This window comes from Eleginops maclovinus, chromosome 4, assembly GCF_036324505.1.
Source record: "Eleginops maclovinus isolate JMC-PN-2008 ecotype Puerto Natales chromosome 4, JC_Emac_rtc_rv5, whole genome shotgun sequence".
Classification (NCBI taxonomy): Eukaryota; Metazoa; Chordata; class Actinopteri; order Perciformes; family Eleginopidae; genus Eleginops; species Eleginops maclovinus.
The window spans coordinates 35,975,573-35,994,719 of NC_086352.1; the positions used below are offsets into that span (position 1 = coordinate 35,975,573).

At 43.1% G+C, this 19,147-nt stretch overlaps 1 protein-coding gene across 4 annotated transcripts in view; it reads left to right on the plus strand.

Annotated features, from left to right (window-relative positions):
- The first annotated feature begins 1,217 nt into the window (after positions 1-1,217).
- Positions 1,218-19,147, plus strand: part of LOC134862970 (anoctamin-9-like) — a 32,235-nt gene continuing 14,305 nt past the window's right edge. Inside the window, exons 1-9 of one of the 4 annotated variants that reach the window (XM_063881144.1) lie at positions 1,218-1,379; positions 2,748-2,813; positions 4,816-4,938; positions 5,078-5,217; positions 5,961-6,010; positions 6,165-6,223; positions 7,643-7,767; positions 14,544-14,678; positions 15,155-15,248. In XM_063881144.1, coding sequence (XP_063737214.1) covers positions 1,359-1,379; positions 2,748-2,813; positions 4,816-4,938; positions 5,078-5,217; positions 5,961-6,010; positions 6,165-6,223; positions 7,643-7,767; positions 14,544-14,678; positions 15,155-15,248 — 813 coding nt within the window. In that variant the 5' untranslated portion in view covers positions 1,218-1,358. The remainder of the gene's footprint in view (positions 1,380-2,747; positions 2,814-4,815; positions 4,939-5,077; positions 5,218-5,960; positions 6,011-6,164; positions 6,224-7,642; positions 7,768-14,543; positions 14,679-15,154; positions 15,249-19,147) is intronic. The other 3 variants (XM_063881145.1, XM_063881146.1, XM_063881147.1) reach the window with 3 other exon arrangements.

Sequence of the window (19,147 nt, forward strand, 5' to 3'; positions counted from 1 at the left end):
TTCTCAAGCGTTTGAGGGTGGTCCACAGCTTTCGGGGCAATACCTTTCGGAAATGTAACAATGCAGCATGGCTGTGCTGTCTTCCACTGGTCCCTCCATCTTTCTTGATGTCCTTGAAAGCATCAATCATACAATTACAGTTTAAATTAGCAATGCTTCTCGTGTTAAATGTCGTGTGGTAGGTTAGGTTTACTTTCTTGATGCTGGTTTGACATTCAGGAGTTCTTTTATATTGAATGTCTTCAAACTATTTTTCCTCCGAGGGTTAAGTGATATTAAAAACTAGCTTTCCTCTGATTCTCAGTGTTCTCTCAGAGAGGGAGATTCCACTGAGGACGGAATTTTAAAACAAATCCAAACACTTAACAATCTTATCAAGACATAGTCAGTACATAATATGCAGTGTAAAGTAATGAAGTAGATTTACTCAAATACTGAACTTAAGTAAACATTTTAAATACTTGTAGCTACTTTACTTGAGTATTTGAATTTTTTGCTACTTTGTATTTCTACCCCAAGGAAAATGGGGTACTTTTACTCATAATAAATTTGATTAATACCTTTAGTTACTTTCCACCTTCACCAAACTTTGATAACACTGTAATGCATCAATGATTATAATCAAAACATGAGCCAATCTGCAGATTGAGTAGCCTACCTTTTTTTTTCTTCGATCACTTCATTTATTGGGTTTTTTTACACAATAACAGGAGAAAATACAGTATAAATGCAGGTGCTGTGAAAGACAAAAAATAAATGATAGTTACGTAAAAAGACCATAACAGTAATAATAACAATAATAATAATAATAATAATATTATAATAATAATAATCAATAAGTACACAAATAAAAAATGCAAAATGACATGTTAAGACAAAAACAGAAAACCCCTTAGACCAGTCCCTCCCACCTTTATATTGAGTTATTGTTGGTACTTTTGGTATATTTGATGCTTATACTTTGGTGATTTTAGTTGTAGCAGAGTTTTTCTACTCTCTGGTACTTATACTTTTACTTAAAATATCGGAGTACCTTTTTCATCTCTGTGCACGTTTAGTGTATGTATTACCTGTGTATTTTACAACCAAAATGGCCATGCTTACTATTTTTGCCGTGGGACATTGAACGCGACATTATAATGGACTCGTCGTCGACAAATGTGACGTCAGCGACTCGGCTCACCTTTACCTGTGTGCGCGCTCACAAACAGCCGTTACGTGTGGACATGCGGAAGTGAAGCGACAACAGGGAGTCAGAGCTCCGTGTTAAAGTTCAGCAGTGAGTGGATGTTTCCGACGCGCTGCGGGATGGGGAAGATGTGAGGGAGAATAAATGCTTTTCAACTCCGGGATACAACATGTTCTTCAAGACGGCGGAGGTAAGCCCTGACCCGGGAAACTGCTGCTTATACTTTATTGGGACGTTGCAGTTACACAGTTACTACTGACCACTGCGTTTCACTGTCTGGCATCGAAAGGGACTATCATTCAAAACGTTCTGATTAAAAGGACGTGGATGTCATCCTCTGTCCAACAGAGAAGCACAGACGAGTCATACCGGTTTAAGAATTACAAAGAGGAACACTGTAGAATATTTGAATCACTATCACCCTGGAACTTCTGTTTATTTTCAACCAGAAATCTTGTTAAAATAACAAGAAAACATATTACATCTTCTTGTTGAATTAACCCGGTTTGTCCATAAAAACACCAAACGTTGTCAAACTAAGTGGCCTCTCTTGTAATAACTTTTTTTGGGGAAGTACATGACATGCAAACAGAGAAAGCTTCTGTTGTTGTGAGCATCAGATCATCCTCTCTGCTTCACACCTGAATCTCCTGTCTGCTGATCCATTCTCCTTTCATCCACTTTACTCCGACTGAAAACAGAAACTAAACCAGGGAATACTCAGAAACGAGCAATTGTGTGTGCGTGCGCGCGCAGTGGGTCAGATCTGAAACCTGTTTATCAGCGGGAGCAGGTGACGTCACACCCTGAAGGTTCCTGCAGTTTCTGTTCTGTGTGTGTGAGAATAGCTGAGCATGTTGGGCAGGTATGGACCTGCAGCTGCTTTAGAGGAGGACAGCTGTGTATATCAATATTCAAATTGAAACTGTTTCAAATGAATCCCCACAAACCCTGTGACCAACCCAAAAGATTATTTAAGATTTTACAGTTAAACTGATAAAATGTTCAATTAAAGATTTATTTCACTCCTTAATCGTATTGACAGTAAGTGAAAATATGCAAATACCCAGTGTGCACCTCGTTATATTATATATAAACTGTTTATATATATGTATACATCTCAGGCGCAGGCTCATAACTACTTTCCCAGATCTTTGTAGAGATTTGTATGTTTAGAAAGTTTCTTGAAAAGTCAAACTCACTAGTATTTCTTCTGAAAGATGGTTGTGACCAGTCATATGTTAGTGTAAAAAAAGTGTCTATAGAAGAGAATATAGAATAACATTCTTAATTGTGAGATCCAGGGCTCACAGTCTTACCTAATTGAGCAAAAGCACAAGTGGAGAGGAGTCATAAAGTTAGAAAGAGTAGTCGGTAATGTGTGTTATGGAGCAATGCAACCTACAGTTAGCCATTATAAGCTCACTGGTCACACCAGAGCAGTGTGCTTCAAATATAATGAATTGTGTGTGTGTGTGTGTGTGTGTGTGTGTGTGTGTGTGTGTGTGTGTGTGTGTGTGTGTGTGTGTGTGTGTGTGTGTGTGTGTGTGTGTGTCAGGAAAGCTTCGAGCTGTTGGACAGACAGAGGGACGGCTACAGCACTGAGCCTTTAGTTCCCTCATTGGTAAGTATTCAGGTCTCTCTCGTCTGAACTTTTCCTACATTAACAAGATCAGCGTCATCAGTAACATGCAAAGAGAGAATATATCTGCTCGTATGAAAGGATTCTTTGACCCGGCATGGACAGATAAACCTGCGTGTGGTGCTGTCAGGCAAACAGAAAGTGTTATCCTAAAGGCCCTTCCGTCATCATGCATTACAACCGGGCACCTGTCTTTATATCTCTGTTGTATCAAGGTGTGACTTTTTCTGTGTTGAGTAAAACCTGACAGACCCCAAATCTGAAACATAGACCTGCACTGACAGCCATACCTAACCAGGCGAAACAATCTGAAGCTGGCCGTGTTTCAGCCAGTCTATCGAATGAACAACAGACATGAAACAATACTTTCTATCACACATTATATAAAACTCCTGGAACCTTATCCTGGTACATGTATATCATATTAGTTATTCATCATTCATATCAGGAGTCTGCAGGGCCAATAGTTGCCTGAGTTAAGCCTATTTTGGGGACAGAGAGCGAGAGCTGATTCAGTGGAAACACGGAAAAATGCAGCTTTTGGAGGGTCCCGGGACTGTCTGCACTGGTCTGACTGGGAATTTTCAGGATTAATATTAACAGTCTGAAGGAATACAGAGGCTGTGATGTCCTAATGGGCTTCTTTGAGGAGAATTACAGCTGTCCAGGAGTGTGGGCAGCGACACGTTCACAAAGTGAAAACAACTGTCACTACTCTCAGAAAGTCTAACAGCATTTCTCTACATATGACTCTGTTCTGTCTGGAAGATACCGAGACAGATCAACAACTACAGGCGTTCACCCACCCCCCCCCCCCCCCCTCTTAGTGCTGTGTTACTGCTGCGTAGATGTGCACACTAAACGTGAGTAGTAAGTAGCTGTGGCATGTTTTGTTCAAACGCCACAATTTAGCAGCGATTTTGTTGAATCCCATTAGGACTATTTATGGCTAGAGGAGACTTGGTTAATGTTCACTTTTAGCTGATACCAGCTAACACTGCTGGAAGTTATTTTGCGTTACATTTTGATGCCTTCAAGCCCCCTCAGTAAAGATAAAGATATCATAATATCTTCAAATGTTAACATTAGTTTATTTTTATGAAACGTTACATTTACCAAATTTCAGCAACTACAGCGTCACTAGGAACAGTCCGCTGCACCGAGAATGCTATGCAGCCCATAGAATGACCAAATGGACCAATCAGACTTGACTAATCAATTAAGCATGCAGAGACCATCAGGGCCTTCAAGGTATTCAGAGAATACCCTGGAACATCTTATTAATTATTAAACTATATCTTTTTAAAATGTAAATAAACTGAATAAATGAGAATCGTATCTGTGTTGTTGATCTGTAATATTACAGTGTTACATTGATTTGTTTGTCTTACTTGGTCCATGCATTTGGGTGGTTTTGTGCAACCAATCAGATATTTCTCTGGGTCTCTGGGAAGAATATCCTTCAACCAGTGTATTGTATTTCCTTGATAGAATGCCGTGGCCCTTAAACGAATGAGAGCGTACGTTTGGATTGACAATTTGATCAACCAATCAAATATTGATTTGTAGCCAATGGGCGTATTTTTTCAGATTTTCCCACGGTTCCAAGGTATTCTTGAAGATCCGTTAGTTCACTGGCTCGAGACAGAGGATCTAGCTACATAGCAATTCACGTAGTGAGTTTACGTAATTTTTATGTTACGTCGAAATGGCAACAGGTGAAGATGATGTTGTTGCGGAATTGCTGTTAGTGCTCTTTTCAAGACGACCATTCAGTGAAAAAATGGACATTATAAAAAAAAAGGCTTACCAACGCCCGAAAATCTTGAGCTGAATGAAACTGCTGAGTGGTGTGTAACGATGTAACGAGCACAGTACCATCATTGGTTTTATTTTTCTCTTTCTTTAAGCTGGACAAAACTGAGTCTCATACTTATTCTGAGCTGCTTAACAATATTTTAAAATATGTTGTGTTTTTGAACAGCCCACCCAGAGGATATATGACTATGTACTGGTGGCCCCTAGGGTGGAGGATGACACGGACCAGAAGGCTCAGAGACAGAGAGGCTTCATCCAGAAGCTGGAAGAGAAAAACATCACAGTTAAAGTGAGTCTGCCTCCGTTACACATTACATATCATTATCTGAGGCTTTTGCCCCGAGCGACTTGCATACACTCACACACAAGGATTGTATGAATCAAAGCAGACAGAGTGTCCTTTATTATGTGTGTTTTTGTGTGTTTAGAGGATTGATCATGAAGACAAAGTTTTTTTTGGCATCCGTGCTCCCAATGAGATGTTCAAAAACTACAAGTACCTGCTCAAAGTCTCTGACTCCTGCAACTGGTGTGGAGACGTAAGGGGCTCTGTCACCCAGGCTACCAGGTAATATACACATGTACATATATATTTGATATGATCACTGTTCCGACAGATGTCCTTGTTTAAATAAATAGTACTGCTCTGTGTAGCTTACCATGCAATAATGCAACAAGCCAAATACAACTTGATTATCAGTGAGGTTTTATTCAAAGCATTTTGGATACAGATGTTTCCCAAGCTTCCGGACTTGATGCTAACTAACTGCCTGCTGGCGTGAGTTTCTTATTTACTGTGCAAAGTGGTGTCATAATCTTACCTTCAGTCAGACTAGCTGATTTCACAAATTGTCAAACTGTTCCTTTAATTTCATGAGTTGTTGCAAAGTTATTCATAAGCTCTAGTGGTTGTTGTGGCAAACATATTTGAATTTTTGAAGCCCATGCGTGCTCAGACTGTGTGGGAGCTCCACCTGCTGCTCTCACAGACAACTGATGAAGATCCATCACCAGTCACCTCACTGTCTGTGTGAATGAAAGTGTTCATATGCAATACATGTACTCAGAATCTTTACTTTCAAAGCCCTGGTGACTCATGCACAATATCTGGGCTCCTGTAAGAGCTGGGAAATTTGGAGTCAACCCAAATGTATTATGTCAAGAAGTGGTGTAATGTGTGGGAGCCAGGGGGGTCTGTGGGTGGTGCATACGAACACCTTTGCAGTCGACATTATTCATGCTGTATAAACCTGCTCATTCTGATCCTGCTTGGGGTTTTTTCTCTTACTGCAACATTTATTATTCCTCCAGAATTCGAATTGTCCATTTCATCCTTCATCAGACCTTCATCAATACAGGAGGTGGGTGTGATTCATTTCAAAGAACTCTATACTATCACTTGTAGCTCTATTCTGACTATTCACAGGCATCTATGCAAGTTCATTATTGACGATGTTTTGATATTTTGAGATCACTGATGCTGATTTGTCCCGTTTTGATATGGTTATTGATCAGAAAACCTGGAGGAACTGATGAAGAAGGGTGTGTTTGAAACCATGTTCTGCCTCCATGAAGTAAGTGATCTTTCAATCTTATTATTTTTCTGGGAAAATTGCATAATCATGTTTTTAGTCCTTCAAGATTGATCACCTGCTGGTACCATCTAATGGTTATATTGACTGGAAAGACACATCTGCACACTGCACACTTAACTACCACCTGAACATGTGCCAAACATGCTCAGTATATATAGAAAAACGATATCATAACATATATAACTATATCTATATATAAACTTGTTTCCCCATGAATCCAGATATTAAATGTTCTGATTGAAAAAATGAATAAATATTTGATATTATAAGAAGGTCTTACTGGCAGAATGTGTTTCCTGAGAGGTAGTGAGCAGATGTTTCCCGGAAGCAAAAAATAAATCATATTTATGACAGAAGAAAGTTGTAATTGGTCAGTTACACGTGCCCCAAAATAATTTTTCAGATTCACCCAGTGAGATGCTTCACTGAAGCAGACAGTGGTGGATAACAACAAAGGTGGATAACAACAAAGATTGTAAAGAAAGGATCAACATTTCATCTGATTTATTTTAGCTGATAGCAACAGTTTGAGTATGTCTGGACTAACACCACCTTTTTTACTCAGAGTAACTAAAGGAGCATTCAGCAGCTTCTGTTTGGGTCTGTGATGATTACCATGTAAAAGGCTCAATGACCTGATGCTCTCTAGTTGAACATAATATAAAACTATGAAGAGAAAATCCATAGCTGAGGTTTGTTGGTGTTTCTTAAAGGTGCCATAGAATGCATCTATCTGGTATTTAAGAAAAACAATTTTTTACAGGCCCATTTATAACCCTATCATTTGGTCCTAGAACGAAACAAGCTGAATTGCCTTATTTGGGGGCTCATTTAAATAGTGATGACAAGCTCTGCTCTGATTGGCTGGTTTACAAGGAGCAACCCACTGCTTTAGAGCCCACAGAAGTAAGTGAAGTTCCCAAAACAGTGAGAGATGAACCATGGAGGCTATTGGCATCCAACCTTACATGTTTGAGACTTTATTGGAGGAGGAAACCGATGAATTTAAAGAACAGCCAGTTGGTCGGAAATTGGAGAGCAACGTTACGGAGTTGTAAGTGTTAGTGTTAGTGTTAGTGTTTCCAGCAGCTGGTGTATGCAAATGTTGGGGCTGGACTACCTTGTGTTACGTCACACACAGGGATTGTTGTAATTCGCCCGTTTTACCGCTGTGATATGCATATTCATGATTCGCACGTGAAGGAGCAAACCTTATTGAACTATGCCAAGGTAAATACAGTTTTCCATTCTATGGCACCTTTAAAGAGTTTAACAAACACCAACATGTCACTTAACGTGGTCACATGGTTACTCCATATATCACTCAGGAAAAGGGTGATGTAGCAAAGCAACATCTTAGTTATTTTTACTGAGACAAAAATGTCTATCTCATATTAGGATGAACACCTGATGTATGTGCTGATGTTTCACCATGGTTCACAGAGAAAGACGCAAAAAGACCTGAGGAAGAACTGGGCTCGATGGTCGGGTCTGTTTACGGGCCAACCAGTCGACGAAGTCAAGTCAGTGTCTGTCTGTCTGTCTATCTATCTGTCTGTCTGTCTGTTTGTTTCTTTTCAGTTTAAATTAAATAAAGCATGTTGTACTTACTCTTTCATATGTTAAGGCAAACTTTCTAAGTGATCAGGACATGGGCACAGGTGTATATGCAACTTTAGTTTTACAAGCAGACCTGTAGCCCTCTTCTGAAATCTATGGGTAATAATCTCATCCTCACACTGAAAATAAGGTTGCCTTTTTCCAGAGAAAGAACTATTCGCAAGGCGGCGGGTAATAAGAAGATGCTAATAATGTATGGCTATGCTATTACCACTATGCGCCAAAAAATGTGTTTTAATATACTAACAGCAATTCAGATGAAGTTGGGTCGCTGTGTAAAACCTCAATAAAAACAGAATACAATGATTTGCAAATTCTTTTCGACCTATATTCAATCGAATACACTACAAAGACAAGATATGTAATCTTCAAACTGATAAACTTTGTTATTTTGAAAATATTGACTCATTTTCAATTTGATGTCTGCAACACGTTCCAATAAAGCTGGGACAGTGTGATCACCTTCCTTTCAACAACGTTTTCGGCCTTGCCGCTTATGTGCAGAGATTTATTCATTTTCTTTGAATCTTTTGATGATATTATGGACTGTTGATGAGGAAATCCCTAAATTCCTTGCAATTGAACAAAACAGATTGATTCGGCGCCCCACGGAATGGCAGCCTGTTACAGCAGCTCCTACTCACACTGAGTAATTTCCTTATATTTACTTTATTTAACGTACTTTTTTTCTCTCTTTTGTTTTTATTTATTGTATATAGCTCATTTGTCAACATACAGTTGCACTATGGATGCCAAGTTCATCATTTTTGCGCTGCTTTGGCTACTTTTTCTGTTCACTACAGTGTCCAGGGTTTCATTGTGCAGTGAACATCCAATTGTTTATACTCGTGAACAGCTGTTAGCCTCCCGTAGCATGGCTATGCTAACCGGCGATAGACCTGTGATTCCCCGCGAGCTGAGAAGAAAGAGACGGGGACGCCGTGCCGGGGTAAAGCTGCGAGCAAGGAGGAGACTTTACAGACCTGTCTTTCCTTCCATCATCATGGGGAACTTAAGATCTCTCCCTAACAAGATGGACGAGCTAGCGGCGTTGACCCCGGCATCAGAGCAAATATCGGGAGAGCAACATCATGGTGTTTAAAGAGACGTGGCTAACGGAGCTAACCCTGGACACTAATGCACAAACACAGCACCCAACTGCCCTCATCCTGATCTCTGGGGACAATTATGCCTTTCTCTCAAAAACTCTGCCCACATTCAAACAATATGTCACCTGCACCACCAGAGACAATAAAAGACTGGACTTACTGTACGCCAAATCCAAGGAGGCGTACAGCTCATCACCCCTTCCTCCCCTGGGCAGATCTGACTACAACCTGGTCCACCTCCTCAGCCGGTGCCCACACGCAGCAGGAAGAAGTGGTCTGAGGCATCTGAAGAGCACCCTAAAGACTGTTTCGACAATACTACGTGGGATGTGTTCACTGACTCTCACGGGGAGGACATCAACAGCCTGACTGACTGCATAATGGACTGTATCAACTTCTGTGAGGTAAACGTCGTACCCACCAGGACTGTATGGTGTTTGCCAAACAACAAACCCTGGATTACCCCAGAGATAAAGGCTCTCCTGAAGGACAAAAAGAGGGCCTTTCAATCAGGCAACAGAGAGGAGCTGAAGGTAGTACAAAGGGAACTGAGGTGGAAGATCAGAGAGGGGAAAAACGACTACAGGAGAGGAACGTAAGCGGAGTCTGGAGAGGCCTAAAAATCGGGGTGGATGACGCTGTTATCTACCTGCTGCTGAGGTCCCTCTCCCACCTGGAAAAGGCTGGGGGAACTGTGAGGATCATGTTCTTAGATTTCTCCAGTGCCTTCAACACCATCCAGCTCCTGCTCCTGGGAAACAAGCTGCAGCTCTCAGGGTTGAATCATCACCTCACCTCCTGGATCCTGGACTACCTCACCAACCGTCCACAGTACGTGAGGACCAGGGAGTGTCAATCGGACGCCATCATCTGCAGTACGGGGCCCCCCAGGGGACAATGCTGGCACCGTTTCACCCTCTACACGCCGACCTGTCACCTGCTGAAGTTCTCTGACGATTCCGCCATCATCGGCTTATCTCCAACGAGGATGATAGGGGAGGACTTCATCCTCTGATGCCAGAGGAACCACCTCCAGCTCAACGCAGGGAAGACCAAGGAGCTGGTAGTGGATTTCAGACGGCGACAACCAGAGGCGGACTGACCAGTAGGACGTTCTGTCAAAGTCCAGAACAGCCGTCCCTTTATGTGGCCTATGGCTCATCAGAAAAAGAAAATAAAAAGATTAGCGATATTAAGTCAAAACAATAGAGGGCACCAATACGATATTGCCGGCCGATTACGTGGGGAAAGGTACCAAACTTGAAACAAAACAAAACAAAAAAACACAGAAAGAAGAGGTATAAGCCTAAAGAAAATGTCAGGTAGGAAGCGTAAAGAGAAAAGTGGCTGGGAGAAGGCGAAGGAGAAGAAGGCCAAATCATTGGAGGCGTGCGCATCAAAATGTCAAAACAATTGGAACTGGAACAATTTTTTGCTTATCACCCCCAGCAAAAGCCCAAAAATCTGTCTCTGCAGAGAGTGTTCATTTGTAAAGATGGCACAAATCGCAAATGGCTCCCATACTGTGAGGAGAGTCACACGTTATATTGTACATTGTGTTTGGCATTTTCCAAGCCATATGAAACAAATCCCTTCATACGTGGAATGCAGGACTGGAAGCATGTCAATCAAAGAGTAGAGGAGCATGAAAGGGGGGCCATGCATAGGGTGTGTGCTGAAGCATATTTCTTACATGCATCAAAAGCTGATATAGCCAGTCTGCTACATGGTCCCCAAATAGTGTCCCACAGAGACCAAATAAGGAACATCAAGTGTTGGAACGAGTTGTTGAAATAGTTAAAGTCATTGGTAAGAGAGGACTTAGCTATAGAGGGACACAATCTGAAGCAGCTCACACATTGGATGACCTGAGTATTGACCATGGGAACTTTTTGGAGCTTGTAATTCTTCTTGGGAAATAGGATGTATGTCTGAAGGAACATCTCACTGAGTGCATTGAGGAAAAAGTAAGAAGGTGCATCAAACAGGAGATCAGGGTCGAGGCTCTCTTGTGACATTTTTGTCCAAAACCACTATGAATAAAGTCATCTCTACATTGCAGAAACTTGTACAACCATTGGTTGCAACCATTGCAAAAGAGGTTAGAGAGGCTCAGATGTTTTCAGTGCAGATCAACACAACCCAAGTCATTATATCCCAAGACCAGTGCTCTGTAGTCTTAAGGTATGTCAAAGACACAGTTCAGGAAAGGCTTATTGCAGCGGTGAAGTGTGAAGCATCAACTGGCCAATACTTTGTCACGGTCCTTGCAGATGTCCTTGAGAAATGTGAATTGGAGATCAGCAACTGCATCATTAATGCCACTGATGGTGCATCCAATATGCAAGGCCAATACAAAGGTTTTTCCGCTCTGTTGTCCTCGAAAGCGCCAAACCAAATGCATGTCTGGTGTTATGCACATGTGTTAAACCTGGTTCTGGCTGACACAACTGAAGTGGCTATTGCCAGTGGATCCTTGTGGTCACTAATGAGCGATATAGCTGTCTTCTTTTGTGAGTCATACCAGAGGATGAATGTGTGGGAGCAGGGAAGTCAAGACAGTCGACATAAGCATCTTTCCATGATTGGAGAAACAAAGTGGTGGGCCAAGGATGTTGCCTTGAGGAAGATTTGTGGGTCCTTTGGGAAGCCAGGCCAGTGTGTCTACACTGATGTCATCAGGGCACTGAAAAATATTGAAGGCCAGTTTAACCTGAAGACATCAGCGCGTGTCAAAGCAAAAGGGTATTTGGAGGGTTTAATGAGGTTTGAGGTTTGTTCTGACTGCTCAGCTTTTCCTCAGGATCTTTGAAATCACAACACCACTCTCTAAATACTTGCAGACGCATGGTTTAGACATCTTGACTGCTCACCGAATGGTTCTGACCACTGAAAATGCCCTCAAGAACATGTCACACGATTTTTGAGTCAGTGAAGAAAGCTGCTGATGTCTTTGTTCAGTGGGCAAATACAAAATTGTCTGAGGAGGAATGTGATAGGGAAGTGGAAGAAGCTCTTCCAGAGAAAAGGATGAGGAGAACAAAGATGATGGATGGTGAAATGGCAAGGGATGAGAGCTTTGGAAATGTTAACAGTGCCTATGAAGCAGAGGTCCATAACCAGGTGATGGACACAGTTATAGGGAGCCTCCAAAGGCATTTTCTATCCCATGGTTCCCTCTATGCAGACATGGCTCTCTTTGACCCAAGAAACTTTACCCAAGTTTCAGGTCTGCCTGATACTGCTTTTCAAGGGTTGATCAAATGCTTACTCAAGTTTGACAGCAATGCGACTGCTGCTAATTTGCAAAGTGAGCTTAAGTGTTTGGCAGCACAATGGCCACGTCTGAAACAGTCTGTATTGGATGAATACAAAGTTTGGACAGTGGTGGAAGAAGACACAGAAGAGAACAAAGACACAAAAGAGGAAGAGGAGGAACTTAAACTGAGCACCTGAAAGCTTGTAAAAACTGCCCAGCATGTTGTTACCAGATTCTGACAAGGTACAACCTGTTAACAGATGCCTATCACATCCTTGGCCTAGGCTACAAATTTCTCCTCACTCTTCCTGTGACCCAAGTAGCCTGTGAGAGAAGTTTCTCTGTCCTCAAATATATAAAGAGTAGGTTGAGGAGCACTAATTCCCAGGAACATCTCGAAGCATTTATGCTTATGGCCATAGAGAAGGACATCGTAATGTCATTGGGCAGTGAGCTCATTATAGATAGAGTTGCAGAGACCAGTGCCCTGTTGAGTAAGCTTTTACTGCCACAGTACTGACAACATTTTCATTAGCAACCTATAAATAAAGTTTCTATCCTCCAAGTTCAAGTTAATATAGGTTAGGGCTACCTTCTTTGTGAGTGTTCTGAAATACTTTTGCTTTATTGTGGTTTTATTGATGTTTTGTTATAAATAAATACCTCAGAAATTATCATTGATTGTGTTATGTTTTTATCTGTGAACATCTTCAGTCTATAAGGCTTTTGGTATAGTATCTTGAAATGCTGGCAAGTGGTTAGTTAAACACAAAATCGCGTATGGGCTGTGGGCCTAAATTGTTGAAAAAGTCCAGGGCCTTTTTTTTAGCCCCAGTCCGTCCCTGGCGCCAACACTCTGTGGTGGCATCAGCCATATTCTATGGTGTGGTCTGCTGGGGCAACAGCATCTCGGCTGCTGACAGGAAGAGACTGAACAGACTGATAAGGAAGGCCAGCTCTGTCCTGGGGAGTCCTCTGGACACTGTGGAGGTGGTGGGAGACAGGAGAATGGCAGCCAAGCTGTCCTCCCTGCTGTACAATGTGTCCCACCCCCTCCAGGACACCCTGTCCGCACTGTGCAGCTCCTTCAGCGACAGGCTGCTGCACCCACGCTATCTCACGGAGAGATACCACAGGTCCTTCCTTCCTGTAGCGGTCAGACTCTATAACCATCATGGCCCCAGGTAGACCCCTCACATATAACATCACTGACTATAACACCCCCTGTTGTGTTAATAACTGTGCAATATATATCTGGCTGCTATACTGCTATTGTATCTTGGGTGTAATATTAAGCTGTCTTTGGCTCTTTCTGCTGTAAAAATTTCCCCTCTGTGGGACTATTAAAGGTGTTCTGATTCTGATTCACTTGTTCACAAATTGGTGAACACCGTCCCATCCTGGCTTGTGATCAACTGAGCCTTTCAGGGTTGCTCCTTTTTATACCCAATCAATACACCTATTTGAAACTAACCTGTTCACTTTCGGAATGTTCCAAATAGGTGTTTTTTGAGCATTCCTGAACTTTCCCAGTCTTTTGTTGCCCCTGTCCCAGCTTTATAGGGAAGTGTTGCAGGCATCAAATTCAAAATGAGTGAATAGTTGCAAAAAAAACTAAAGTTTATTTATTGAACATTACACATCTTAGGTTTGTAGTCTATTCAATTGAATATATGTCGAAAAGGATTTGCAAATCATTGTATTCTGTTTTTATTTACGCACAACGTCCTAACTTCATTGGATTTTGGGGTTTGTAGTTCACATATCATATAATAATAATAATAATAATAATAATAATAATAATAATAATAATAATAATAAGGCACACAATTATAAAAAGCAATGCATAAGCTTTAGATAAGGTGATTTGGACAGAGGCACATTTTTTTTGCTGTTTTAAGTAAGATAATGTTATTGATTCGTAACGTGTGAAAATCAAGAGAGGGCACTCCTCTAATAGGAGGGCAAAAGGGCACGGGCTAGAGCCCCCTCTTAGGCCTATCTGTGCACTTCCATGCCATGAGTCATGGAACATTCTTTCGGAGATTTGAGTTTTATAATCTTGTAAATTGGGGACTCAATCAGATATTCCCAGTTTACCTGTACTACTTGTTTAGAAAACGTTTTGGTCTTATCTGACAAGAGACCTGTTAACAAACCTTACCCAAGATATTTTTTGTTTCAAAAACATTTTCTGTGATAAAAACACTGTGAAACAATAAAACATGAATAAGTCCAAAGTGACTGAACGCTTTATATAGTAACTAATGTTTTCTTACTTGATGTCTGCCTGTGTGTTTCCTCCCTGCAGGAGTTACTTCGGCGAGAAAGTGGCTTTGTACTATCTGTGGCTGGGCTGGTATACCAAACTGCTGGTTCCAGCCGCTGCTCTTGGTGTTGTAGTTTTCCTTTATGGACTTGCCTTTTTCAACACCAACCCTCTAATGTAAGTCTGAAGCTGAGAAGGTAATATTATATGGTATATGAACTTAAACATGGAAAACACTGGTAAGTTTTGGTTATCATTATTCGTTGATACATACAAACTGAGACAGTACAGATAAATAGGACTTAAACCAGCTTAGTGTGGAAACAAAAGACATCTGTGTGGTCTGGCTGACGAATTCCATTTCGATGCCCTACCCAAGTTCAAGGTTGATTGTGTGAACAGTGAGAGGGTTTGGGTAGGTCTCATAAAATTCCTTACCGATTTCAAATCTAAAATTTTTTAAAATGGTTAATTCCACAGGTTCTATTATAAATGTTTATTGGCCATTGGAACTAATGTGATTGTACGACCAGTTGTTACATGAGGTCCAAAGTCTATGTGATGAGTTTCTGTTACCTAAGTTTGTTCTGAAAAAAAAAAAGCATCTGAATGACATTTTATTATCAAATCCCTTTGTGTCTCTGTGTCCTTAGTAAGGAGGTGTGTCAGTCCAGCATCATTATGTGTCCTCGCTGTGATAAGAGTTGTCTTGTGTGGCAGCTGTCAGACACGTGTACCTACGCTAAGGTAAACTCTTCTTATGTCATATTATTCTGTTGATTTGATCACTCACATTGGAGTGAGCAGTGGTAAGGACCTCCCAACTGTATCCATTGTTCACATTGCATGTTGTAGTCCCTTTTATGCTAGACAACTATACATCATAAATGATTTAATGGTGGGTGTGTTTTATGCCAGATGGTATAGCATGCTGAACAGTAGGTTGCCGGTGGGCGGGGTTTGGTGTCTTTTTAGTTGGCTCTGCGCAGACAATTCACTTCACCAAAATAATTGATGATTGGTGTGATGGAAATCTTGTAAGCAGAATAATCGGGGGAAATATAACCCAATGCTAGATATACAACAAAGTGTGTTGTTTTTCTACTGAAATTTGTATGTGTCAAGATGATATTGAATTGTATTCATGTGACGTGAGGCACATTCTACAGGAAGACAGGCAGATTAGTTGCACTATACATTAGGTTTCCACAAATAGATCCAACATGTGGATAAAAGTGTGTCCTGCGTCTTGTCTTCAGTGTGTATGTATTGCGTATATGTAACCTGTTCCTTCTTGTGTCCTCATGATTACTTTGGAGACTGGGTAACAGCGGTTTCATCAAGCCGGCTGTCTTCCGCTTGTCAGTGTTGTGTAATGAGTGTTGAGCTATTGCTTTTTGATGACGAGGTTTGTCAGGACTACACTTACTTGTGCTTTTATATCGTTATTTTTTATACCATATTTATTCCCTTGCTTTTTGAGAGATATCCTGATTAGGGCTGCCGTCAACTAAAGACTTTTCTCGCCGATCATTAGTCGTCAATACCGGTGATTAGTCGACTTATTGTTGTACATATGATACAGTCAGGTTCATAAATATTTGGACATTGACACAATTTTAATATTTTTGGCTCTGTACACCACCACAACGGACTTGAAATGATACACTCAATATGTCAGACTCTCAGCTTTATTTATTTAGCAAATTTTATTTGTATTTTCATCCAAATCTTGTGAATGGTGTTGGAATTACAACACATTTTATACAGGGTCCATCCATCCATCCATCTTCTCCTGCTTTTCCGTCAGGGTCGCAGAGGTAACAGCTCCAGCAGAGAGCCCCAAGCTTCTCTTTCCCTGGCCACATCAACCAGCTCTGACTGGGGGATTCCAAGGCGCTCCCAGGCTAGCGAAGAGATATAATCCCTCCACCTGGTCCTAGGTCTACCCCTCGGTCTCTTCCCAGCTGGATGTGCCTGGCGCCTCCCTAGGGAGGTGTTCCAGGTGGCCTCCTCACTAGGTGCCTGAACCACCTCAACTGGCTCCTTTCAACGCGAAAGAGCAGCAGTTCTACACCGAGTCCCTCCCGGATGACTGAACTTCTCACCTTATCCCTAAGAGAGATGCCAGCCACCCTGCGGAGAAATTCCATTCCGGCCGCTTGTATCCGCGATCTCGTTCTTTCGGTCATGACCCATCCTTCATGACCATAGGTGAGGTTAGGAACGAAGATGGCCCGGTAGACTGAGAGCTTTGCCTTCTGGCTCAGCTCTCTTTTTGTCACAACGGTGCGGTAAAGCAACTGCAGTACCGCTCCCGCTGCTCCGATTCTCCGGCCCATCTCAGGCTCCATTGTTCCCTCACTCGAGAACAAGACCCCAAGATACTTGAACTCCTTCACTTGGGGTAAGGCTTCATTCCCTACCTGGAGTGGACAGTCCATCGGTTTCCTGCTGAGAACCATGGCCTCAGATTTGGAGGTGCTGATCCTCATCCCAGCCGCTTGACACTCGGCCGCGAACCGATCCAGTGAGTGCTGAATGTTACAGACCGATGAAGCCATTAGGACCACATCATCTGCAAAAAGCCGAGGTGCAATCCTTAGCCCACCAAGCTGCAGACCCCTTCCCCCACGATTACGCCTCGAAATCCTGTTCATGAATATCACAAACAGGATTGGTGACAAAGCGCAGCCCTGGCGGAGGTCAACCCTCACCGGAAATCGGTCCGATGTGCCACCGAGGACCCGGACACAGCTCTCGCTTTGGGAGTACAGAGATGGGATGGCCCTGAGTAGAGACCCCCTCACCCAAAACTCCTGCAGCACCTCCCACAGTATCTCCCTGGGAACCCGGTCATACGCCTTCTCCAAATCCACAAAGCACATGTAGACCGGATGAGCGTACTCCCAGGCCCCACCAGGATCCTTGCGAGAGTGAAAAGCTGGTCTGTCGTTCCACGACCAGGACGAAAAACGCATTGATCCTCCTCAATCTGAGGTTCAACAATCGGCTGGACCCTCCTTTCCAGCACCTTAGAGTTAACTTTCCCGGGAGGCTGAGTAATGTGTTGCCTCTGTAATTGGCACACACCCTCTGATCCCCCTTTTTAAAAAGAGGAACCACCACCCCGGTCTGCCACTCCTTCGGTACTGTTTCCGACTTCCACGCAATGTTGATGAGACGTGTCAACCATGACAGTCCCTCAACACCCAGAGCCTTCAGTATTTCTGGGCGGATCTCATCCACCCCCGGGGCTTTGCCACTGTGAATCTGTTTAACCACCTCAGTGACTTCCCCCCGTGAGATTGGAGTTGATCCCCTTTCATACTCCAGCTCCATTTCTAACATAGAGAGCGGAGTTGTCGTGTCCACCAGGAAGCCGCAGCTTCCGCAATAGAGGCTTTGAACACCGCCCACTCTGGTTCAATGTCCCCAGCCTCCACAGGGATGCCTGAAAAGCTCCGCCGGAGGTGTGAGTTGAAGGCCTCCTGGACTTAGGATTCCAGACGTTCCCAGTTCACCTGCACTACACGTTTGGGCTTACCAGGTCTGTCCAGAGGCTTCCCCTGCCACTCGACCCAACTCACCACCAGATGATGATCAGTTGACAACTCCGCCCCTCTCTTCACCCAAGTGTCCCAATCATGCGGCCTCAGGTCCGATGATACGATAACCCAATCATGGACCTTCTGCCTAGGGTGCTCTCGTACCACGTACACTTATGAGCATCCTTATGTTCGAACATGGTGTTTGTTATGGCCAATCCATGACTAGCACAGAAGTCCAGTAACAAACCACCACTCCGGTTCATATCAGGGGGCCGTTCCTCCCAATCACGCCCCTCCAAGTGTCTCCATCATTGCCCACGTGTGCGTTAAAGTCTCCCAGCAAGACTAAGGAGTCCCCTTCAGGAGCCCCATACAGGACTTCTTTCAGGGTCTCCAAGAAGGCCGAATACTCTGAACTGCTGTTTGGTGCATAAGCACACACAACAGTCAGAGTTTTCCACCCCATAACCCGCAGGCGTAGGGAGGTGACCCTCTCGTCCACTGGGGTAAACTCCAACAAAGCGGCACTCAACCGGGGGCTTGTGAGTATCCCCACACCCGCTCGGCGCCTCACACCTTGGGCAACTCCGGAGAAGAATAGAGTCCAACCCCTATCAAGAAGTAAGGTTCCAGAGCCGACGCTGTGCGTAGAGGTGAGCCCCACCAGATCCAACTGGTAACGCTCCACCTCCCGCACAAGCTCCGGCTCCTTCCCCCCCAGAGATTTTACATTCCACGTCCCCAAAGCCAGCTTCTGTCGCCTGGGTCTGGTCCGTCAAGACCCTCTGCTTTCACTGCCACCCTTATGGCAGCGCACCCGACCCCATCGCTGTTTCCCGTAGGTGGTGGGCCCGGGGGACGGGGGAAGCGGAGGTGTTGCCCAAGTTGCTTTTTCGGGCTGTGCCCGGCCGGGCTCCGTGGCAATACAGGGTATACAGGGTACCCACTTTTAAAAATTGACCAAAAGTAATTGGACAATTGGCTGCTCAGTTGTTGCATGGCCAGGTGTGTGTTATTTCCTCGTTAGTTCATTTACAAGGAGCTGATGAGATAAGATAAGATAAGATGTATGTTTATTATGTTTAATTTGAGTAT